At 34.0% G+C, this 26,153-nt stretch overlaps 4 protein-coding genes and 2 pseudogenes across 4 annotated transcripts; 3 read left to right on the plus strand and 3 right to left on the minus strand.

Annotated features, from left to right (window-relative positions):
• The first annotated feature begins 626 nt into the window (after nt 1-626).
• On the plus strand, nt 627-7,327 carry LOC110698799 (zinc transporter 5-like). The gene is made up of 3 exons (XM_021876319.1): nt 627-1,395; nt 6,373-6,522; nt 6,640-7,327. Exons 1-3 carry the CDS (start codon nt 778-780, stop codon nt 6,943-6,945), a joined length of 1,074 nt encoding a protein of 357 aa, XP_021732011.1. The 5' UTR covers nt 627-777; the 3' UTR covers nt 6,946-7,327.
• Nucleotides 5,062-6,257, plus strand: LOC110698802 (annotated as a pseudogene).
• Nucleotides 7,328-8,012: 685 nt separating the features above from the next.
• Nucleotides 8,013-13,227, minus strand: LOC110698857 (annotated as a pseudogene).
• Nucleotides 13,228-19,010: 5,783 nt separating this feature from the next.
• Nucleotides 19,011-20,199, minus strand: LOC110698803 (zinc transporter 8-like). Its single transcript, XM_021876322.1, has 2 exons — nt 19,993-20,199; nt 19,011-19,875 (listed from the first exon to the last, which is right to left on the minus strand). The coding sequence occupies exons 1-2, from the start codon at nt 20,131-20,133 to the stop codon at nt 19,570-19,572; spliced, it is 447 nt and encodes a 148-aa protein (XP_021732014.1). The 5' UTR covers nt 20,134-20,199; the 3' UTR covers nt 19,011-19,569.
• A 58-nt stretch (nt 20,200-20,257) lies between these two features.
• LOC110698801 (zinc transporter 1-like) lies at nt 20,258-21,317 on the minus strand. The gene has a single exon (XM_021876321.1). The coding sequence runs from the start codon at nt 21,039-21,041 to the stop codon at nt 20,514-20,516; it is 528 nt and encodes a 175-aa protein (XP_021732013.1). The 5' UTR covers nt 21,042-21,317; the 3' UTR covers nt 20,258-20,513.
• Nucleotides 21,318-22,936: 1,619 nt separating this feature from the next.
• Nucleotides 22,937-24,125, plus strand: LOC110698858 (uncharacterized mitochondrial protein AtMg00810-like). The gene is made up of 2 exons (XM_021876375.1): nt 22,937-23,054; nt 23,110-24,125. The coding sequence occupies exons 1-2, from the start codon at nt 22,937-22,939 to the stop codon at nt 24,123-24,125; spliced, it is 1,134 nt and encodes a 377-aa protein (XP_021732067.1).
• The last annotated feature ends 2,028 nt before the right edge of the window (nt 24,126-26,153 follow it).

Consider the following 26,153-nt stretch of genomic DNA (forward strand, 5'->3'; position numbering starts at 1 on the left):
AGTTGTTACCAGAAAAAAACATATTATTGGAGACCACAATAAACATATACAAATAATAAGAGATGGAGGGAGAATGAGACACGAGGTGGGCAATGTAAGTTTCTATGAAAATTGGTTTTACGCTAACTTATCATGACCAAATATACTAAAGGTCACAAACAGAGATAATAAAAGGTTGTCTATGTATAATGTGACCAATGATATAACAAGTAAAAATGATCAATGATGTTATGAGTAAGAGAATGTTAAAGTCGCTTAACATTTTTACTCATCATTAATTTCAACAGTGAGTAATATAAACTAAAGAAATTAGCACTTAAATTAAAGTTTTTACTATTGATATGTTACATGTAAAACGAAATGTCTTAAGTTTATAGGATGTTAAAGTCGTGCATGTCAGAGTAGAGAGGGTATCACATATCGCTAACCATATACGTGAGATGCTCAAATTAAAGTACATTTTTTATGCAGTTTCCATTTCATTCATTGTTACACATAAACTCGACATTACAATTAAGTTTAAGCCATATAGCTGTAGTAGTGACTAGTGAGACTTTAAATTGTGTATTTTTACTTAAGCTAATTGTTTATATCTACTAAATAATTAAACAGTTTATCATATACAATATAGAGTAATTATGGCTCATTGGCTCATTCAAGATCCAATATAAAAAGGTGACAATTACATACAATCATCATTATTTCCTTGATTAATCTCAACATAATTAAAAGGTACAAACGTTGACAAATCTCAAAAGCTCCCTCAAACAACTAACCATGGTGTCTAAACCATCTCACATTGCTGTCATCATTCTCTCCCTCTTCTTGCTCTCGGCGACCTTCAACCTCGTCGCTGGCCATAGTACCGAGAAGAAAAGCGAATGCACCTGTATAAGAGAAGACAAAGACGAGCATGCAGGAGAAGTAGTCGATAAAAGTGTCTTACATTATAAAATTGGATCAATTGTTGTCATATTAGTTGCGAGTGCGCTGGGAGTTTTTCTTCCCATAGTGGGGAAAAACATCCCAGCGCTTCACCCTAATAAGGGTGGATTCTTCCTAGTTAAGGCATTTGCAGCCGGGGTCATCCTATGTACCGCATTCATCCACATCTTACCTGAGGCCTTTGAGAACCTAACTAGCCCATGTCTCGGTGAAGATTCACCATGGGCTAGTTTTCCCATCACTGGCCTCGCCGCCATGGGCGGGGCTATTCTGACTTTGATGATGGACTCCATTGCTATGCGCCATTTTCGTAAGGCTCACGGCCTTGATGATCATAATGCCGCTGATGAGGAGGCTAAGGATGCTCATCACCATGTTCATGGTTCAAGTAGCGTAGTCCCTCAAGGTCTAAGTCAAGCGGAACAAGTCAGATATAGAGTCACTTCACAGGTACTTTTATTCGTATTGTTCTTTTTCTTGATGCAAATACCACTGATGTTTAATTTGGAGTACATGCTAGTTGTAACGGATGCAAGCAAAAATTTTTTTTAAAAAGAATTTAACTAGGAGAACCCCCAAGAGGGTTTATATAGTCTTGCAATTAAAAAAAAAATAATGAGAGTTTATATAGTACACTTAAATTATTATATGATGTAAAACAAAATAGGTCCAAGTCCAAGATATAGAAAACCATAGTTAATTAATTACTTTGATAATTATTTGACGGGGGCTAACTAATTCAAGTCATATTTTAACAATATATCGTTTTTAATTTTTTATTTTCTAGTTGGGATCGGTATTGACCGTTTTCTATATTGGCTCGGCATATATATTGGAATTAGTATAACGTGGGTGCAACACTGCAACTAGATATGTATAATGAATGAATGCAAGCTTATCATAAGGAAGTACGGAATATCTTGCAATCACCTCGTCCTCCATATCGTCGAGGGCTGATCTGATCTGATCAAAACTAGCCATATTTCCGAACATCAAACCTAACACAAACAAGCTACCTTGAAATCTTGAATATGCAGAAAGAATACCCTAGACGATGATCGAAATCGTGCAAGCGGACCTTTTCTTTCCCTTAGATCACGTAGTCGCGTCGACTATAACATGGACTATGCATGTTTAGGGAGTTGCATTATTGCATATTTCGTCATAAGTAAATTTTTTTCTTAGCTTTAATTACTTCTTTTATGTTATCTGCAAATTTTCTTCCCAAGTATGCATCAAAGTCACCAATGTCCTTGGTCCTAGGATAGTTCAGGCAACCGAGCCAACAGCCGATGCACGCATTTTTTGACCAATTTATGTTCCCATGGCAATTAGAGTCTAACTAAGTACTCTAATAGTGTAAATGTGTAATAGTCTTCAATTAAAAATATAAATAGTGTAGATACACCATATTCTACTCTACGGACTTACAGGGTATTTTGTATATTCCATTCCTAAATAATCATAATAGCCTGAGTTTAACACTATTCATATACGAGTGTTAATTGTTGATAGTCCCTTCATTCCAGAATAACTGGGACATTGGACTTTTTTATTCATATATTAATTTTGATGAGAATATTTTACTAACATAATAAAAAACGTATTTTGTCATAAAATATGTTGTTAGATAGGTATTAATATAAAGTTTCACAATATAACTTTTATTACTTCGTATAATTTTTGATTAATATTTAATTATATAAAAATAAGGTCAAACTAGTACATCAACATATGTGCAAAAGTTGATTGTGTCCGTTATTGTGGAACAAAGGGAGTACATGCTATTTCACTATTTCCCTAAACATTGCGAAAAGTTTATTTAATTTATTTTATTATATTATATTACTAAGTTAGTCCCGTACGATGTACGGTTCTAATAATAAAAAATTTACTTGTAAGTATGTAATATAAATATTTTGTTTAATAATAAAAAATTTACTTGTAAGTGTGTAATATAAATATTTTAAGCAAAACATAATAAATCGTGATCCCTCTCATTAGATTAATTTACCTAAAATGAAGGACATGATTTTAAATATTCTAATTAACTTCATAGCTATAATAAAATGTTAAAAATGTTAGCTTTCGTTTTTTATTCATTGTAGGAAATTTGAAGAATTAATTAAGAGTGAAAAATCCAAACTCTACAATCACTAATAAAATGTAGGAGATTGTTTTTTAAAAAAACCTAGGTAGGAGGGGAATAAAATGTGAAAGAGACCGTCAATTATTTTTACTCAATAGGAATAGAAATTGTGTATTTAGTCAATTTAATTATAAAAACTTTTAGAAAAATGTATAATTGATCAATCATTTTCAAATATTAGCTTTAACCTAAAATAAAAAATAAATAAATAAAAAGAATGATGTCAATAGTAGTTTGGAGGAAAAATTTATTATAATAAGCTGCCACGTGGATAGTTATGATGTCAGCGGTAATTATTTTAGTATTAACTAGATGGAAGCCCGTGCGATGCACGGTTTTTTCATCTAAGATTTTTAATTATTTGATTTATTGTATTTAATAATTTTAGACAAAATTCAAAAGTTAAATATTTTTTTTTTACTATGATTTATAATGAATTTATTAAATATAAATAAATTGTAAATATGTTATTTTTTCCGTTATATAAAATCTTTAATGTGAAATGATAAATTTTTAACAATTTAAATCCTAAATCATTATTCATTGTTTTACCATATCTTTTATTTCGATAGAATCACCAACCTCGTCCACATATTGAGTATACAACATCTAATCGTATGACATTACATAAACAAATAATCGTTAAGTATTCTAAATAAATACAATGTAACTAATAATTACAAAAGTAAATTTTAACATACGATTTTAAAAATTACCCGGACATTAATGACCTAAAACAAACACAAAATTACTAATAGAAAATTCGCTTGATGGGGTTTTGTATTGATACGAAATATTATTTGTGTCGTATGATGTGTTAGATCTGCATGTAAAAAAACATTTAGTAAATAAAACATAAACATATAATCGTTGAGTATTCCAAATTAATACAATGTAAGTAATTATTAGAAATACTAATTTAAACATAGGATTTTAAAAATTAAGCTAAAAATTATCGGCCATTGATGACCAAAAATTAACACAAAATTACTAACACAAAATTCGCTTGATGGGGTTTTTTATTGATACGAAATTTTGTTTGTGTCGTATGATGTGTCAATTTATAATGGTAGGTATCATAAATTTTAATTTATAAAAATAATTTGTATTTCTTATCATAAATACTGTCAAAATTTATCTTTTAATGGTATCAAACTTTATTATAAGCGTTTATCATTTAAATATTTTTTAGTATATTTTTTTGGATTTCTTATACTCGTAGTATTGAATTAATAAATTTATCTTTTCCTATATTTTTACTTTATTTTTTTTCATTAAAATAGTTTAAGTCGTGGATTAAATTATAATCTATGTGGCATTAAAATTTTATATATATCAAATCTAATTCGTTACTTTTATCTAGGTGGCGACATAATTTTTTAATTCAAAAATAAAATACAAATCTTTCTTCTTATTGGTCGAAATAAGTATATTTTTTACGTGGCGCTCCGAATGTTCTTCCAAAATACCAACTTTATTTATCTAAATATATTAGATTATTGATTTTGGATTTATTTTATTTCATTATATTATTTTGGAAAAGAGGACTTTTTTTTTCGGAAAACAGGAGATTAAATGTACATAATCGTGTGATATACTCCTTGCAACATTTTTATTTTATTTTATTGTATCCTAAATTTTAAATTGTTTTTTTTTTAATACAATTTTTAAATTAAATTGCTTTTGCGTTGTTCTACTTTTATTTTATTTTATGCAAATATTTAAATTGTTACATAATCGTGTTAGAAGCAAAGCATTACTACTCCGTATTATTATTATTTAATCTATAAGTAAAAAAAAAAAAAAAAATGAATTTTTCCTATTAAAAAAATGTGAAATCTTGAAAAGATATACGTATATATAGAAAAACTATCAATAGCATTGAATATTTTGATCAATTACCAGCTATTATCCTTTCCAAAACAAAGAAAATCTTCTATTAGATAATACACACATAATGTCGACATACTTACGTTGACTAGTAGAAAAGACATCAAATTTCTACTTATAAAATCAACCGAATCTGGTTGTTTATTGAGTAAATGGCGACATATATGAACATTATTTCTACTACTCCTGTTTACGCTCCCTAATACTTCGTATTTATATCATTAATTTTTTAATTTTTTTCTTTTTTCCATGAATTTCTCGGTCCATTAAAGCTTTCCAATGTCACTATCCCAAAACTAAGACCAAAAGTCATACATATAAAGTTTGTTCATCATCATACAATAATGATGATTTTCATATAAAACACATCATATATATAGTACTTTCTTTTTAGGATCTTCATTCTTGACTAACTTTTAGGAAACAAACCTTCCATTCACACACCAAAAAACAATCGCAACAACGCATTATTCCTCTTTCGAGATTCGAAAAAGTCGAAAAATGTTACTAGGCAAGAGATCTTACTACGTTATTATCATTTCCATTGTCCTTCTTTTGCCAATTTCGTTGGTGTCGGGTGATTGTACGTGTGAACGGGCAATAATAGTAATAACGCGGCCTTAAAGTATAAACTCGGGGCAATAGCCGCTATACTAGCGGCAAGTGCCCTCGGAGTATGTCTCCCTATAATAGGAAAAAGTTTCCCAGCGTTACACCCCGAGAGTAATTTATTTTTCCTAGTAAAGACTTTCGCGGCAGGGGTAATTTTATCCACGGGGTTTATTCACGTGTTACCCGATGCGTTCGAAAGTCTTACTAGCCCTTGCCTGAAGGAGAATCCGTGGGGGAAGTTCCCCTTTACCGGACTCGCCGCCATGGTGGGGGCTCTAGGGAGTTTGATGATCAATGCGTTCGCCACCGGGCACAATCGTAGGGTCCACTTTGGGAAGGCGACCGTGGCGGCGGGTGTGGATGAAGAGATTAGTGGTGATCACGCGGGGCATGTGATATATTAAAACTACTCTGTAGTTTTTTTTTTTGAAGAAACTCCGTAGTTTAATACTTATAAATAATAATTTTGAAATAAGGGTGTATGTACGTACAATGTCATACTGTCATAGGGTCAGTTAGGCAGGGGGTTTAATTATTTAGGGAGATAAGAGAGGCCGAAAGTACTTAAGGACATAATAACTTTCCAACTTGTCTTTAGTACTATGAGTTAGATAGCCAATATTTGTCAATGAAATAATTGAATGGGACATTGCTATATCTACCCACCGAGTAGAAAAATAATATTTGAAAATGTTGAGTTGTATAATTGCATTAAGTCATTTAAATTAACACCGGATATATATGGAAATCATGTTATCTATTGAATTATTGTTCAGGTGTTGGAGATGGGTATTGTGGTTCATTCAGTAATTATAGGAATATCACTGGGTACTTCTGAAAGTCTCGATACCATTAAACCTCTAATGGCGGCTTTGTGCTTCCATCAATTCTTCGAAGGTGTAGGACTTGGTGGATGCATTGTACAGGTAAATTATGTATCTATGTTATAAATTAAGTATGCTAATGTATGATCCTATCATAATGAACATTATTTTTCTAATTTATGCATACTATGTATGTATCCTTGGTAATCATACATGCAGGCAGCGTTCAAGTCAGCATCTACATTGTGCATGGCATTGTTCTTCTCCCTCACAACTCCAGTAGGAATCGCAATCGGAATAGGAATATCTAATGTTTATGATGAAAGTAGTCCAACAGCTCTTATTGTTCAAGGGTTGTTAGATGCGGTGGCGGCCGGAATTTTGATTTACATGGCACTTGTAGATCTTCTAGCTCAAGATTTTATGAACCCTAAGATGCAAACCAACACTAGGCTTTTCTTTGGAGCAAATCTTACCTTGCTACTTGGTGCTGGTTTTATGGCTGTTTTAGCTATATGGGCTTAATTTTTTACCATGACTTTAAGCTTTTTGTGAAGTGATCACTGATTATATTGATTTTTACATCCTTTAAATTTTTTTATTATTATTTTTTTTTTAATTTTTTGAGTGTTATCCGGTGATGAACTACATACATTTTTGTAAGTATCATATCATTTAATACATGTTATACTCCGTGTGATTAAGAAACATTCATAGTATGTATTAAGTAAATTGAGTAAATTGATTTTGAAAAATTTGTTGTTTTAATTAATTAAGCAAAGCTTGTAAGAGTTCAGCAACTTTTTTGTGTGGCTGGCCACACCATGTGGCAGGGGTTATTTGTATGTATTACTTATTCAGGGGTTACTTGTATGTGTTACTTATTCAAGGGTTACTTGTAGGGGTTGCTTACTCAATTGGTTAGCGTGTATTAGTAACCCCTATAATTACCCCTGACCAAATGAGTAACCCCTGAAAAAGTAACCCCTACAAGTAACCCCTGACCAAAAGAGTAACCCCCTACAAGTAACCCCAACCACATACAAATAATTATGGTAAGAGTTAGTAATTTAAAAAGGAAAATTCGGTAAGAATAACCCCAACCTTCTTGTTTTCTCTTTAAATAATTTGAACTTCAGAGTGTATTCGCTTTTATTGGTCCCAACCGGTCACCAAATCTATTATAACATGTTTATGGACAACCTCTTCTTCTTCTGGCAAGCGGCAGTCCACCCTTCCCCATCCCCACCCACACAAAATTCGGTCAATAATAATAAATGTAATATTTATAAGCAATCTAAACAAGGAACTATTATTGACCATATGAGAAGAAATTTGCTAATTGATTACTTTGAAAAGATGACATCAAATACAAAAGTACATAGTATTACATAATTATATCGCGGTTAAAACTTCATGTTTAAATTTGAGGTATAGTAGTTGATCTTAAAATGTCACTACCTTCTTTTTTTTTTAAAATACCAACGGATTATTATATTAATAGAGATCGATTTCCGTCAAAGTTAAGAGGCTTTGGGGGAAAGGACCTAAATAAACAAGTTCGTAACACAATCTCTTCCCTCAACCTTGTATTTTTTTTTTTTTTTTAAGGAATTACTTCATTATTATCCATTGACAGGCCACTTGGAAGGAGGGAAGTTGGCATTAGGTGTTAATGAAAATTTATGATAAGAAATAATTTAGTTCGAGGGCTATCTTGAATGATCATGAGAATGAATATGATTTCATTTTATAAATTTGACATATTAAAATACTATTTGGTACAATACAAGATGTAAAGTTTGTCAACTCAAATTTTATAATAGATAGAACAAATTGGAGGAACAAATTGAATACTGTATGTATATGTATTAGTCACACAACCAATGAAAAAAAAAAAAAAAAAAAAAGTCGAAATATGAAGACACCAAATCAAGCCCATATAGCCATAATAGCCATAGCAGCAACACCAAGAAGCAAAGCGATATTGGCCCCAAAGAAGATCTTAGCTTTGGATTGCACCTTAGGGTTCATCAAGTCCTCCGCTAGAAGGTTAACAAGCGCCATGTTAATCAAGATTCCAGCCGCAACTGCGTTCAATAACCCTTGAACGATGAGTGCTGTCGGACTACTTTCCTCATAAACTTTGCTTATTCCAATTCCTACGGCAATTCCCAAGGGAGTTGTGAGGGAAAAGAACACTGCCATACATATAGTAGATGTAGACTTAAAAGATGCCTGCATGCATGCATACGTATGTAGTTAGTCGCAAAAAAGGTTATAAAAAGTTAATATATGGTCGATAAGATTAAAGTCAAAATTAAAAATAATGAGAAAGAGAGAGTGAGAATTAAACCCACCATCTCGGTGTACGTACCTGTACAATGCATCCACCTAATCCAATACCCTCGAAGAATTGATGAAAACATAGAGCTGCTATGAGAGACTTGATGGACTCAAGGCTATCGGATGTACCCATCGATAGCCCTATAATGACTGAATGAACCACAATACCTATCTCCAGCACCTAACGATATACATACAACAATAACAAGTTAACAACACGTATCGATCACCCCCATAAGAAGCTTTTATTTACTAATCTATTAAGTATTTTCAAGTTTGTTTTGGCCATTTAGCCTTCCTTTATTTGAGTGGCGTTATTGTTTTGGCCAGTGCGTGAAACGTTTCTCCTAGCTATGTGTGTATGCCAATGTAAAACTTTGATTAATACAAGTAATATCTTTAATTATCAATAACTACAAATTATAACAATTGAATATTATAATCTATTCATTAAGATGATTTTAACAAATAACAAGCTAAGTATCCACAAAATTATTGTTGAGATAATATGTTTTGATGATCATAAACAAATGATGCTTATTAACTAACTTGTGTGTTGATGTGCATATTAAACAAGTCATGGAGGATTGATCCTTGTATATCATGAACATGGTTAGAGCAACAATCAATGAAGTTCCCATGAGGGTACTTCTAAAGAGAAGTTCCTAATAAATATGGAACAAGTATTTAAAGTTATATTATTATTATTTAATTATATTAGTTTAAGAACTTTATTTATATACTTCACTTCAGTTTGATGAAAGTGTGTCAAGTGTACAGGTTTTTAGGCACGTTCTTGAGAAAGGAACAAGTTCTAGAGTTGGAACAAAGGGAAGTCCTTGATCTCTACATGAAATACACTACAGACTAATCGAAGGAAGAAAATAGAGAAGTCCATGTCAAGTGTTCCTTTAGGAGTCTATATACAAGATCCTATGAGAAGCACTATGAAGTTCCCTAGAGGAACAATCAACATGTGGAGTAGCATGGAGCATGAAGACAGAAGATATGAGTTTATTTTCTAGGATTCATGTACGTATATGTAGAAACTTGAAAGGTATTGAAACTCACGGTACTAAAAGGAACTTGAAGGAAGTACAAAATTTATCTTCTCTAAATAAGCATTCAATTATATTGAATTCTAATTTAGATATTTTTCCTAAGGAAAATACTTTATAAAACAAAGTTTTATTAATGTGATAAAAGTAACTATATTTTGGAAGAAAAGATTTTATTTTGTTTTTGGAAAATAAACCAAGGATATTATTTTACAAAAACTTATCTTTTCCTAAAAATATCTTTTATTAACCATGTTGTTTTGATTGGCTATTTTCAGGGAAAATCAGTTGAGATAATTTAGTACTGAATAGTCAAAGGAACTTGTAAAAGTTTGTAATTGGAATAAGTCTTCTCATTACATTTAAGTTGAAAATTATTTTATGGAAATTACTCTTGTGATTAAATTGATTAAAGAAATGTTTTGGAAAATAAATATCTTGGATACCTTATTTTACAAAACATTTTCTTTTTCTCCAAGGATTGATTTAAGCACTCCCTATAATTTTTCTCCAAGAAAATAGTTTTCAAATGCTTATCCATATGTCACGTTCATCACTTCATCCCCACGTTCTCCAGTATATTGATATTGGTTGTTCCTAAAGTTTAGGAGCACTAACTGTTAGTTGTAGAGAATACGGAGGAAGTGGGTATGCTTGGGTACGTTATAAATAAAAGGCTTTGTTTTCACTTTCAGATTGTCTGACCTTAGAGAGTCCTTCCAAAACAGGTCTGGCTTTAGTGAGTCATTTCAAATGGGTCTAACTTAAGTTGAAAAGATTTTCATATAATATATTTTGTTTTCACGTAAGTAAGTTAGTACAACAAGTTCCAAGTTTCCAAGAGTTCCAAATTCCTAATTGTTCTTGAGTTTTTATGTACTAAAGTTAAATCTATTATTGAGTTGTAATTTGAGAAAAAGATTGAGTTATCTTTTGTAGAGAGTTAAAATTAAGTCTTAAGTTTTCAAGCTTCGAGGTTGAAGCTATAGAGAGCATTTGGGGCAGATTTATGTTCTAAAGGAACTTAAATTCTTATCGAGTTCCTATAGATTGTAATAGTATTGCCTATATAGTGAAGTCGATTTAGAAAATCCCAAGTGGTCGTGGTTTTTCTTCTTGTTGGGCGCAAGAAGTTTCCACGCTAAAATCTCTCTTGCACTTCTATTTGTTCCATAACATTAAACGTTTTTAATTTCCGCAAAATGTTGGAACACTAGTTCCTACACAATTCACCCCCCCTCTTGTGTGCTCCATCCAATTAACAATTATACCTTTTTCTTATATATAAATCATTAACATTAGTCAAAATGGATTAATTATTAAATAGTGCAAAATGTCAAAAAGTTTCACTTGCAAATAAAGATACGAATTGGGAAATTTTGTTACCCTCAGGAAACGGTATTTGTTACTTTTAACTCATACCAAACAACTAGAAATGGAAAAGAGTGAGGAATAACTCAAGTGGTTAGAGTTCTCCTCCCGGTTCCAAGTGATCCTGGGATCGATTCTCATCACTTGTCCTTATGGCTTTTTAAACACCAAACGGAAACACTTATATGAGTCTGTTTCCTATATATATCTAAAATTAATATACCAAACGCCTGAGAAGAGTCCAACAAGATTCCACATTATACGATTATATTCTTTAGTTATGTTAAATTACACAAGCTAATAATATAATTGATAAATTGTGTCAAAAGTCAATGTGTCAAGAAATTAAATTTGCAATAATGGATTGGAGGAGGTATTAAATTTCACTTTTGGTTGAGATCATTTATATTTGCTGTATATGAAATATTTGTGGATATCCATTATTCTCCTTTGTATCATTCCGGAATATTCTAGATCTAGGGTTTATTTGTTATCTAAGCAAATCCTAGTTATATTGAATGTATATATATCCCCACTCTATGGAATAATACAGACTGATTTATTCTCTCCCCAATTTCTCTCCTATCTCTCTTTATTTCTCTTCCATATTTAACATTTTCCTCTTTTTTATTTTTTTATCTGTTACTTTTATTGCTGGGTTACGTTTAAGATACGGATGAAATTTTAACTATGAAAAGTGTACTATATAAGAAAAAACAAGCTCACATGAGGTATAATTTCTTTTCTTTTTTTTTTTCCCTTGATGTGTAGTTTTTAATTTAAACAACTTTCTATAATTCTCTATAATGTATAGTTGAATTGACAAAATTGATGTCATTACTTCAATCACAATATCTTTGATAAACAATTAGCTAGTAAAAATTTAATTGATATTAAAATGTACATATAAATGAGGAATTTTTTCCTTTAATTATATATTGAAAATTTTATAGTAGTTGTTTAAGATATGACTACCATATATTTTAATGATTATGTAGTTCATAATTGTTTTTTTTTCCTTATATTACTTCATTTTTGGTATAAAATAGTATTATCAATATTTTTTAAATTTATCAAATTTTGTATTTTCATTTATGTAATTTTTATTCTTATTTTATAATTTCTCGAAAATTAATTATTTTATGTTGGATAAAAATTTTCAAAAATTATATTTGTGTTGTAGATATTAAAAGACTAATTGTGTCCATTTTATAAAGTGAAAAAATGAAACGATCATATTGTTATTAAATAATATGGTAGTCATAGTTCAATCAACCGTCTGAATGTACGTAGGCTATATGTTGCAAGCTAAGTAAAAAAAAAAACAAAACCAAAGAAAGCAGTTTTATCTCCCAAAAAAAACATAAAAAGAAAAGAAAAGTAAATTTACCTATGAAGTAACTCTATATCTGATTTGTTCAACCTTGTTTAGACCTTCAGGAACATGTCCGCCAGCACCATGAGCATGAATGTGGCCATCCATATCCTGCTTAGCACCAATTTGATCCTCAATACTTACCCCCTTACGAAAATGACGAGTAGCAAAAGAGTCCATCATCAATGTCAAAAGAGCTCCTGCCATGATGGCGAGGCCACTAAAAGGGAATTTTTCCCAAACAGTGTCCTCGCCGAGGCAGGGGCTCGTAAGGTTTTCATATACCTCAGGCAATATATGAATAAATGCAGTGCTAAGAATAATCCCAGCTGCAAATGATTTTATCAAATAGAAAATGCCCTTTTCGGGCCGAAGTGCGGGGATTGTTCTCCCTAGTATTGGAAGGAAAACACCCACCGCACTTGTAACTAATATCGTTACGAGTGCTATTACTTTGTACTTCAAAATTTCCTTAGGAGAATCATCTTCTTCTTCGTGATCGCCCTCAATGCCGTGGTCATGCCCGGCATGGTCGCCGTGTTTGGGCTCTTTAATACACGTGCAAGTGTGTTTCTTTTCTGTACTGTGGCTCGCTACGAGTTTAATGGTGACGGCGAAGAGGAGGATGAGGGCCGTGCGCGATGGTTTTGGCGCCATTATTGTTAGTTTTGAAGGAAGTTAATTAATTTGTCAATTCAACTCTTTTTGCTGGTTTTAGGAAAATATTAATAAGCTAGCTAATTATATTAGGTCTATAATTTTATAACTATTGTTTGTTTAATAATGTGTGTAATTTTATGTAATGCACATATTCAAGTCATATCACTGCTGTATATCTATGATCTCAAAGTTTGACTTCAGATATGACGACATTTAAGGAAATGTAATACGTGCATTAATGTTTGATGTGTACATAATTGTGTACTGTTCTGTACTACATGGACTATCAGAAATTTTCACAAGATAATATGGCTGCACTACATGAATTGATATATTTGCGAACAGCTTTCAACCTTGTCAATTAAGCAACTGAACAAGGTTGAACAAAATACGAGGTTCATTTACTAATTAAACAAGATTTATGTTGGGGTTGTTTATCCCAAGTCCCACATGGAAAGAATAAGAAAGTGAAGAGCTCCTTATAAGTGAATGCACACTTTATTAGTAAAAAGCTCGTTTGGTAGCTTGTTATAAAATATGCATACTACGTCCCCATAAAGCTATGATTATAGATTATTTTTCATACTAATAGATTACTCTATAAATTTATTTTCATTACCACAAATTATTATCAAGGAGAAAATACCATACACGAGTACGAGCAAGCTTCACAAAACACATAAAAAAAATTAAAAATCCAAAAGATAGGAACCGGCAAACCAGAATTAGAAAGAGCAAGAAGTGTTGAAAGAATGTCATCATTTTGATTTTTTGATTAAATTAAACAGTATGTCAGTATTAATAAAGCTGTCTAATTAACTCATATTTTGATTTATATCTCAAATGCCAGCAAATATTGACATCAATTCCTTTAGGCTTATAATTCAAGTATAGTGCATTAGTGCAACAACACTCCTGCTACTTATCAATTTGATCTGTAATTATTTTTTATTTTCTAATCGTCTTTTATCAATATCTTTGATAAATGATAAAAGAAAAACTATTGGTATAACGATACAATAAATGTCAACGTGTTTCCTGCGATCGATATTATGAAAAAAAATGGAAGTATGGAGTACTAATTCGTTAATTGAATTTTTCTTTTGTTTACCATCATTACCGTTTTTTCCGATGGATATTCTTTGGTCAATCCACTTAGTATTTCACCTTTATAGGTTGTTTAATAATTTACCTTTGTGGCTAAACTTATGAAATTATACACAGTCGTACACATCTTAGGATAATATAGGTTGTTAATTGTAATAGCCGTTGCTAGCTTGTTAAATGCGATGGGTAAAATGAGATTAGGAGATGGAGTATTAACAATTAACTATTTAACAAATAAAAATAATAATAATCTATCAACTACAAGTATTATTTAATCTTGAAAAGAATATACTAAGTGGTCCAAATTTCGGAGTACGTTTGACTGGCCAAAATAAGTAAGTGAAGTCGTGAAGAGTGTTCACATAATGTCCTCATTTCATAACTCATAAACAATAAGGGGTCGTTTGGTTCGCAAAGTGGAATCGGAATGGAATGGGGAAAGGATATGGAGGAGAATGGAATGAAACTCTTGAAATTTGCTATGTTGTTTGTTTTAATAACGAAGTGGAATAAATCCCACTAGTCCCACCACCACACAGCCACCTAATTCATTAACTTTCCACCTTTTCCGGCCACCATCCATCCACCAAACCACTCACCGCACCTCCCCCACCATTCGCCGCCCTACGCCAGCCCTCCCCCACCCCTGCGCAGCCCATCCCTCTCCCAAAAAACCTCCCTTAGCCCAGATCCTCCACCATCATCATAGTAAAGCTCGTAACTCCCTCCACCAGCAACAGCAGCGGCATCTAATTCCAATGGGGCCCGCAAAACGATTACCGGACTAAACGGTGACCGGTCACCACCATTTCTTCGACTCCAACGAAATCTAGGGCTAGAGGAGAGAGATTCACGAGATGAAGCAGAGTTCGAGTTCGAATTAGGGTTTCCTCCGACCATGTACATCGCTGCAGACGGAAAACGACGTCGTCGAGAGTCGACGAGAGGAGAGGAGGAAAGCTGAGACGAAAGCGGTCGACGGATCTAAGTGGAGGGGAGGGTTATGCGTGGGTGAGGGAATGATTTTCCGGTGAGAGGAGGGGCGGCGAGGTTCCGGTGAGGGGCGGCGAGGGTCGGGGGATGGCGGCGACATTCCGGTGAGAGGCGGCGAAGTTCCGGCGAGAAGTGGGTGAGGGTGGCTGATGTGGGTATGGTGGTGGTTGGGGAATTGAAAGGGAATGGGAAAGGCTAGGGGGGTGGGGAATGGGAGTAGAAGGTTTTTGGGTAATCAAAGGAGAAAGGGAATAATTGAAATGGAAAAAAAAAACAACAACAACAAAGGGAATGATTCTCATAGAATCCCATTCCCTTTGATTATATTACTGCGAACCAAACGGCCCCTAAGTACATACATGATTTTGTTTTTCTTTTCATGTCGGAAAAGTCAACTTTTATGCTGATATAAGATACAACGATACAATAAATATAAATGTCAATGTGCTCCCTATGATATTATTATAGAATATTATGGAGTAACAAAAAAAAAATTAAAATTGATGTGAGCAAAAACTGAAAACCTATTACAAAAAAAAAAAAAGAAAAAAAAAATTATCTAGTGTTAAATTATTAGGTTTGTTGCCCATTATTGGTGACTAGTATTAAGTTGATGTTGAAATCTTATTATAAAATGTATCATATTTATTACTCATTAGCCTTTCTAATCGTGGTACTCAATTTATATACGTAGTAGTAACTTTTTTTTTTCTTCTTCTGAACAGTCTTTGGCATTATATATAACTGGTCATACAATTAACTCCTTCATAAAATGTAAGTGACAACATAAGATATGTAAGTATTATAGATTTTTTAAAGGTGAAAGCAAAAGGTACTGGGTTGGTTACGTGGAATGTAAGTGGAATGTAACTAATGAGGCACCGACCTAATCAATCAATTGGCTTCTCAGAAAGCACATATTAATTAGAACATATACCCGATTACATGTAGCTCTACATACATAAACTGGGTTGGTTACGTGTATAGTAGCTCTACTCCTAGCTTTAATTCCTTGTTTAAATTGCTTATAAATATTACATTTATTATTATTGATCATATAAGAAGAAATTTACTAATTGATTACTTTGAAAAGATGACATCAAATACAAAAGTACATAGTATTATATAATTATATTGCGGTTAAAACTTCATGTTTAAATTTGAGGTATAGTAGTTGATCTTAGAATGTCACTACGTACCCTTTTTTTTTTTTTTTTTTTTTGAAAACACCAACGAATTACTATATTAATAGAGATCGATTTCCGTCAAAGTTAAGAGGCTTTGGGGGAAAGGACCTAAACAAACAAGTTCGTTACAACCTCTAGAATCCCACCTAGCAACGTGCTGAGCTAGAGTATTACCGGCACGTTTAACATGAGACATCGAAAAAGCTACAAAAAGATTTGACAGAACACAAATGTCATCAACAAGCAATGAGAAAGGGGTAAAATTGGCAGCCTTCTTCTTAACCCCTTGAACTACATTGGATGCGTCACTCTCCAAAATTACCGAAGAATATCCAAGTCTTGCAGCCACTTGGAGACCATACCGACACGCAGCAACTTCAGTAGCATCAGGAGCCCACCCAGCCTTCTCCTTTCCAACAACAGCCACCAAAGCCCGAGACCTGTCGCACTCCCAACATGAGCATCACAGTTGACTTTCACCACCCCCCTACAAGGCCGAGACCAAGAATTTGCAAAGGGCTGCCCTTGCACACGCTGACCCATGAATACCTTCTTAGCATAATCACCATACTCAAGGACAGACTTTGACAGGTTTGACGCAACACTAACAGGCAGACAGTCACATTGTCAAATATAATCATGTTACGACACCACCAAGCAGTCCAAGCTAGAGTTACTCGCAGCCCAAATATCCATCGCTGCATTACATTCGAAGGTAGCATGTATCACCGACTCATCTCCATTCCCACAGATCGAACAAGTCTTGCTTTCCACCATGTGCCGAAAATGTAGCCTTTCTCTAACAGCTAGGAAGCCTTTATACGCCCTCCATAGAAAGTGTGCAAGTTTCGGAGGACCTTTAATACCCCAAATTAACCTCCAAACAGCGTCTTGAGATTGGGATTGTACCCTTGCTGGTCCCTGCTTCCCCAGCCAATACCCCGAACGAACCGAGTACTCCCCGCATTTTGACGACCACCTATACATCACATCCTCTGTTGTTCGATAGGATAATGGAATTGATAAGATTAACGCTTGATCCACCGCATTAAAATTATCAAGAATCACATCCTCACGCCAAACCATAGCTTCATAATTAATTAAATCACTAACTCGCAGCCCGAAATTGCTATGATTCAACGGCATCGGCACACACACTGAGGAACCCCGGCCCCTTGACAGCCATGCAGAATCCCAAACTGAAATATTACTACCATTCCCGACCCTCCATTTCGACCCCTCAAGTAACAATAATCCACCTAATCATTAACATGTCAATCGCCTAATAAATTATATCAGAACCACCAAGGGGCAGCGCTGCTTTCCTAGTGGGGCTTAGAAAATCATAGAGTGACGTCCCAAAGCACCACAAGTTTTTTCGGTACCGCTAGAGAGCACTGAGAAAAGCAGGCAGCGCCCCTTTGTGGCCTTGATATAATCATGCATGTATATGTGATACATGGAATAACTAAATAAAATTTTAAAAAAATGCACAACATGGCTCATTGTTGGCAACATAACGCTGGTGGCTAAGTCGACAAAGCCATCAGATCGAGGCTGGTTGTTGGTGCAACGATGATATGGTTAGTGTTTTTAGATTTTCTAACGATATTGGTGGCCATTGGAAGAACATAGAGCTATTAACCATGGGGTCAAGCCTTGGCCAAAAAATAAAAAAAAATACTCTTTTTGGGCCAAGGCACCGGACCAGGACCAAGTTCGAGCAAAAAAAAAAATCAAATAAAAAATGTCACAATTAAACCCGCTATTTCAAGCCAAATTCAAGGCAGGCCAACATTTTAACCAATTATTATGGGTTGCCCAAAACCCAAAAATAAAATTAATTCAAGTTAAAAGAGTAGTCTACATTCCAACAAGTGTTATTTTTAAATTAAACCCAATAGCAGCACAACAACTTCCTAGGCACAACAAATTTGGCAAGGACCAGTTAGGGCAGCAACGTAGCCTCTTGGAGCTTCGTTTTAAGGTAGATTTCCACCCCCACCCCCCGAAAATCACCCCTTCTCCCCGGCCCACCCCTAGCCCTAAAACAACTCTGCAGGAGGGATTCCATTTCGGGCTGGATAAAGGGAGGAGGTGGGATTTTGGGGTTGGTTAAAGGGAGGTGGTGGGGTTTCGAGGTTGTTGGCTGAGCAGTGGCGGCAATTTTGTGTGGGTGGGGATGGGGAAGGGTGGACTGCCGCTTGCCAGAGGAGGAAGAGGTTGTCCATTAACATGTTATAATAGATTGGTGACCGGTTGGGACCAATAAAAGCGAATACACTCTAAAGTTCAAATTATTTAAAAATAATCAATATAGTTGAGATTATTTAACGAGAAAACAAGAAGGTCGGAGTTATTTTTACCGAATATTCCTTTTTAAATTACTAAGTCTTACCATAATTTTTTGTATGTGGCTGGCCACACCGTGTGACTGAGTTACTAATTAGAGGTTACTCGTTGGGTCAGGGGTAATTATAGGGGTTACTTACAGAAAACACGCTAACCGATTGATTAAGTAACCCCTACAAGTAACCCCTGAATAAGTAACACATACAAGTAACCCCTGAATAAGTAATACGTACAAGTAACCCCTGCCACACGGTATGGCCAGTCACACAGAAATGTTGAACTCTTACAAGCTTTGCTCAATTAATTAAAACAACAAATTTTTCAAAATCAATTTACTCAATTCACCAAATTACCACAGATTGTACCAACGAAGGTGCTATTGTTTGTACGGTGCATGAGCCTGCCAAATAATATACTTTGGACAAAAAATAATACTTATTTGTGATGATCTAATCTTTTAGATGCAAATGTCAGATATATACATATATGGATACCGATTGAATAATACTATGAATGTTTCTTAATCACACGGGGTATAAACATGTATTAAATGATATGATACTTACAAAAATGTATGTAGTTCATCACCCGATAACACTCAAAAAATTAAAAAAAAAATAATAAAAAAAAAATTTAAAGGATGTAAAAATCAATATAATCAGTGATCACTTCACAAAAAGCTTAAAGTCATGGTAAAAAATTAAGCCCATATAGCTAAAACAGCCATAAAACCAGCACCAAGTAGCAAGGTAAGATTTGCTCCAAAGAAAAGCCTAGTGTTGGTTTGCATCTTAGGGTTCATAAAATCTTGAGCTAGAAGATCTACAAGTGCCATGTAAATCAAAATTCCGGCCGCCACCGCATCTAACAACCCTTGAACAATAAGAGCTGTTGGACTACTTTCATCATAAACATTAGATATTCCTATTCCGATTGCGATTCCTACTGGAGTTGTGAGGGAGAAGAACAATGCCATGCACAATGTAGATGCTGACTTGAACGCTGCCTGCATGTATGATTACCAAGGATACATACATAGTATGCATAAATTAGAAAAATAATGTTCATTATGATAGGATCATACATTAGCATACTTAATTTATAACATAGATACATAATTTACCTGTACAATGCATCCACCAAGTCCTACACCTTCGAAGAATTGATGGAAGCACAAAGCCGCCATTAGAGGTTTAATGGTATCGAGACTTTCAGAAGTACCCAGTGATATTCCTATAATTACTGAATGAACCACAATACCCATCTCCAACACCTGAACAATAATTCAATAGATAACATGATTTCCATATATATCCGGTGTTAATTTAAATGACTTAATGCAATTATACAACTCAACATTTTCAAATATTATTTTTCTACTCGGTGGGTAGATATAGCAATGTCCCATTCAATTATTTCATTGACAAATATTGGCTATCTAACTCATAGTACTAAAGACAAGTTGGAAAGTTATTATGTCCTTAAGTACTTTCGGCCTCTCTTATCTCCCTAAATAATTAAACCCCCTGCCTAACTGACCCTATGACAGTATGACATTGTACGTACATACACCCTTATTTCAAAATTATTATTTATAAGTATTAAACTACGGAGTTTCTTCAAAAAAAAAACTACAGAGTAGTTTTAATATATCACATGCCCCGCGTGATCACCACTAATCTCTTCATCCACACCCGCCGCCACGGTCGCCTTCCCAAAGTGGACCCTACGATTGTGCCCGGTGGCGAACGCATCGATCATCAAACTCCCTAGAGCCCCCACCATGGCGGCGAGTCCGGTAAAGGGGAACTTCCCCCACGGATTCTCCTTCAGGCAAGGGCTAGTAAGACTTTCGAAGGCATCGGGTAACACGTGAATAAACCCCGTGGACAAAATTACCCCTGCCGCGAAAGTCTTTACTCGGAAAAATGAATTACTCTCGGGGTGTAACGATGGGAAACTTTTTCCTATTATAGGGAGACATACTCCGAGGGCACTTGCCACCAAAATGATGAAAATAGCCCCAAGTTTATATTTCAATGTGTCCGAGTTTTGGTCTTTAGTGATTTCTTCATGGTCGCAAGTGCAATCACCTGCCACCAAAGTGGCCGAGAAGAGGAGGATTAAGAGTGAGTAGATAAAAAGGTAGTACGATCTCTTCCCCATCGACATATATAGTTGCTAAAATTTTCTCTCTTTAATTCAATGGAAGAAATAAAAAGAAATCGATCGAAGAAGATGGTGTAGGTGGTCGAGAGAAGGTCACAAATATATACTTTGTAGTTTGTACAGTATATGATTAAAGTTCGTAACCCTAATGTGTATTTATAGATGAAAGAATTTGTTGTTGATGAAAAATAATTAAGCTAGCTTAGCTAGAGAAAACTAAAGTAAATGTAGTAATGTACTAGGGAAGTGATGTTTTGATATTAGTCAGAGTAATAAAGATTGGTGTATGATTTACAAACTTTGTTTCTTTTTAACGAAATGTTAGAGTTTAACGGAAACACGTCTAAGTGTGAACATTATTAATTTATGAATCATTTCGTTCGTTTATGCACAAGTCAACAAAATTATACAAGTAGTTTGAGATAATGTCATCATATTGTCATATGAATATATGGCAAAGTGATATAGGATTATTGCCACGAATTTTTCCGACGATCAAAGAATATGTTCTTTCTTATATATTATTCACAAAAGACGGTCAAGAAAAGGGTGGTGAATAGTGTAAAAGTCAAAGCGGGGTCAAGTAAAAAAGAACGAAGGAAATAGTTTATATGTATTATTAAAGAATTACTATTTATAATTGCTTTACTTTTATATCCAACATACTAGAATTTGAAATTTTTCCATTTGACACATTTTCGTGGCAAAGTTGCCTGAAAATGAAGTCATGATTTTGTCATCGTTCTTTGGTTTTGTTAAGTCGTCGAAAATCTCTTTGCAGCTGAGCAATGAAATGCGCAAAGAGAATTGTTGCCGGAAAACGCATAAAGCGGGAAAATGAAGAGAGATTTGGGTATTTCACTATCTAATTTGTTTCTAGCTTAGGAATGTTGAAATCTTTGAATTTCTGGAAAATTAAATTTAACAATTCAAACCAACAACCCATTATCTTCCAATCAAAACATGAGAAGATGGGACAAACGAGTTTGTGGTATTAGATGCATTGTAAAAGTTATTTTGAGATAGATAATAAATCTTGCGAGGTGGTAGAGTGAAACATGTAGGTAGCTGAGGCGGGGATTGATGTCACATTGTCATTAGAAAAGTTGTAATTTGTTCGTGTATTTTATATACTAGTATATTTTTTGGTGTTTAGAGAGCCATAAGGACGGGGGTGAGAATCGATCTCAAGATCTCCTAGAATCAGAAGGAAAGCTCTAACCACTTGAGTCATTCCTCACTCTCCATGTATTTTATATTTGCATACATTGTTCTTTCCGCGTTTTTTTGAACCCTTGTATTTTGACCGAGTATACCATACATGTATAGTACTCCAGGGTGTATGATGAACTTTTCACATTTTGATTGAGAGCTTTTGTTTCATTAAAGAGAGTTTATCGACTTTAAAATCCTTTGTGTATTGTTTCGACGTTTAACCAAGTTCGTAGAATTTTTAAGTTGCAATTTGCTATTGTATTTTAAAGGCCTGTAATTGGCAAAACGAGTACTTTTATGACTCGTTTGGTAACCAGTAATAAATTGCGATAAAAGTATTAAATTTAATTTAAGTGTAATAACTTAGAATGAAAAATAACCTACTCGTATATATAATTTCCATGGAACACAATCTCTTCCCTCAACCTTGTATTTTTTTTTTTGTTTTGTTTTTTTTTTTTTTTAAGGAATTACTTCATTATTATCCATCAACATGCCACTTGGAAGTTGGCATTAGGTGTTCATGAAATTTTATGATAACAAATAATTTAGTTAGAGGGCTATCTTGAATGATCATGAAAATGAATATGATTTCATTTTATAAATTTGACATATTAAAATACTATTTGGTACAATACAAGATGTAAAGTTTGTCAACTCAAATTTTATGGTGGGTTGGAGCTATGGACAAGAAAATTGCAGCATTGGTTGGAAATGGCACTTGGGATTTGGTGGACTTACCTAGAGGGAAGAAACTCATTGGATGCAAATGGGTATTCAAGGTGAAGTTAAAAGCTAATGGTGAGCTTGAAAGATGCAAAGCAAGACTTGTTGCTAAAGATTTAATATGGCATAGACTATGAAGAAGCATTCAGTCTAGCTGTGAAAATGAACACCATTAGATGTCTAATTGCCTTAGCAGCTTGTAAAGGATGGGATCTGTTTCAACTGGATGTGAATAATGCTTTTTTACATGGTGACTTGAAGGAAGAGGTCTATATGAAAGTGCCAGAGGGGTTTGATAACCCAGGAAACAAAGTGTGCAAGTTGAGAAAGTCCATATATGGCTTGAAGCAAGCTTCAAGACAATGGTTTGAGAAACTGGTCAGCTCCTTAATTGATATGGGTTTTGAACAATCAAAAAATGATTACAGCTTATTCATTAAGAGAAGGAATGGGTTTATTTGTGTAGCTGCAGTTTATGTTGATGACATAATTCTAACAGGAAATGATACTGATGATATGACTTGTTTGAGAAGTGATTTGCATAATAAGTTTACTATAAAATATCTTGGCAGACTTAGTTATTTCCTTGGGATTGAAGTTGGTTACACTTCTGATGGCAATCTGCTCAGTCAAAAGAAGTTTACCAAGGAATTAACTCTTAATTGTGGCTTACCTTTGAAGTCTAGAGCTGTTACACCTTTTCCATTGGGTCTGAAACTACAGCTTGGTGATCCTTTACCAGATGCAGAGCAATACAGGTCATTAGTTGGGAAGCTGAATTTCTTAACCCATACAAGACATGATTTGTCTTTTGCAGTTCAATCTTTGAGTCAGTTTATGCAACAGACTTATTCTTCTCATTTACAGGCTCCTATTCATACTCTAAGCTATGTTGCTAATACAGAAGGCCAGGGAATCTTGCTTAGAGCTTCTGATCACATCTCATTACATGCTTTCTTTGACTTGGATTGGGCTAGTTGTGTGGACTCCATGAGATTAGTCACTGAATATGTTCTTCTTGGGAAATCTATTGTTGCTTGGAAGTCAAAGAAGCAAGGTTTGGTATCCAAATCCTCAGCTGAAGTAAAATATAGAGCAATGGCAATATTAGCTTCAGAGGTTACATGGACAGTCAGGTTGCTTTGAGGAATTGGGTGTTTACAGGTTTAAGACCTGTCGCTTTGCACTGTGACAATCAATCAGCTTTGCATATTGCTCGCAATCTTGTATTTCATGAGCACATAAAGCACATTGAGATTGACTGTCACTTCACCAGGCACTACTAGAAATAGGCCAATTTACGACAGACCAGAAATCCGTCGGAAATTTTCGACGGAATTAAATTCTGTTGGAAATTTACGACGGATTTCCTACGGAACACAAATCCGTTGGAATTTATGGGTTTTCCGACGGAATATTCCGTCGGAAACTTAATTTTTCGACGGAAATAAAATCCGTCGGAAATTTCCGAGGGAATTTTCCGTCGGAAACCAAATGTTCCGACGGAAATAAAATCCGTCGGAAATTACCGACGGAAAATTCCCTCGGAAATTACCTTTTCCGATGGAATTTTCCGTCGGAACATAATTAAATAATTAAAAAAAAAAACAAACCTTACATTCTAACGGAATATTCCCTTGGAAATTACCTACCGACGGAATATTCCGTAGGAAAGTAATTCTTCCGAGGGAATTAATTCCGTCGGAACGTTTACCTAATTAAAAAAAAAAACGGATTTATAATTTTTTTTAAAAAAAAAACAAAACCTAAAACCTAAATACACGGACCACTACCTAAAACCCCCATTATCTTTCATCTCTCTTTCCTCACCCCGCCTCTCTTCTTCTTCTCTAACTTTCTCTCTTCTCTCTTCTTCTCTAGCTTTCTCTCTCCTCTCTTCTTCTCTAGCTGCATTATACTCCTCCATTTTTGACATATATCAAAACAATAATTGACATATATCAAGCTCCTCTTGTTCCTCGTTCCTCCTCTTGCGTTTCTCGGTTTCTCGGCGTTTCTCCTCCTGTCCAAGCAACGTTTGCTGATGGTTTGAGCCCAAGCAACTACGACATCGACTTCTCGTTCCTCCTTCAGATCTAGGTTTTTTTTTTTCTTGATTTTTGATTATTGTAATGTTAGATCTAGATTATAATTAGTTTTTGTTATAATTGTAATGTTATTTGATTAATTTTAGAAGATGATTGTATATTATTTATTTTGTTTGATTTCATTTTTTATTTTCGATTTGTGGTTTATATTTCGATTTTTTGTTGTTTTTGGCTGATTAATTTCAGAAGAAAATTGTAATGTTATTCGATTTTGGTAATTTTTTCGATTTTTGGTTGTTGTTTCAATGTTTTGGTTCGCGGGTGTGGTGGTGGGTGGGGGTGGTTCGGCGGTGGGGTGGTGTCGGTGGTGATGTGATTTTTAGTCTGAAAACTAAGCCTCACAAAGATATGAATCTATCCTAATTCTATACAGAAAATTCACCAAGAATTAAGCAAGAAACTTAGATTAATTAATCAAGAATCCACCTAATTAATCAACCTAGGTGATTGTTTTAACTAAAACAAACAAAACAGCAAATTGGAATCCACCAATCAAGAATTTAAGTAATCCAACTTAAACAAAAGCAATAAGAAATATTATTATGAATGTATGATTAAACTTGTATATTATTCGAAGATTACAACCCTATATTTATAGACTCAATCAATTATCCTAATCCCACTTGAATTAGAATTCTAATCCCCTAACAAAAACCTACGGATTGCATAACTTAATCAAGTTTAGATAACTTTGATTTAGTTATTTAATCCTACTTAAACTCTAACTACTCTTAAGATAAAACTTGCCTATTTTATCCTAACTCAAGCTTGCACTCCAAGCTATTATTGACGCCTACTAGACTAAAAACAATTCCTAATCAACTTAGGAACTCACTTTGCTAAAAACAAATCCTAATCAACTTAGAAACTTGCTTAGCTAAAACTAGTCCTAATCAATCTAGGAACTTATTAAGCTAAAACAATTCCTAATGCAATTAGAAATCCTAAGTGCTTAAAACAAGAAAAACCCTTTCAAGTGAAAGGTAAAAACTTGTAAGCAAAAACCTAAGTAAAGACTCACAAAATAAAACTAAGGAAAAGAAATCATTCTTTTCATATCTCCGCC

This window comes from Chenopodium quinoa, unplaced genomic scaffold (genome assembly GCF_001683475.1).
Source record: "Chenopodium quinoa cultivar QQ74 unplaced genomic scaffold, ASM168347v1, whole genome shotgun sequence".
Taxonomy (NCBI): domain Eukaryota; kingdom Viridiplantae; phylum Streptophyta; class Magnoliopsida; order Caryophyllales; family Amaranthaceae; genus Chenopodium; species Chenopodium quinoa.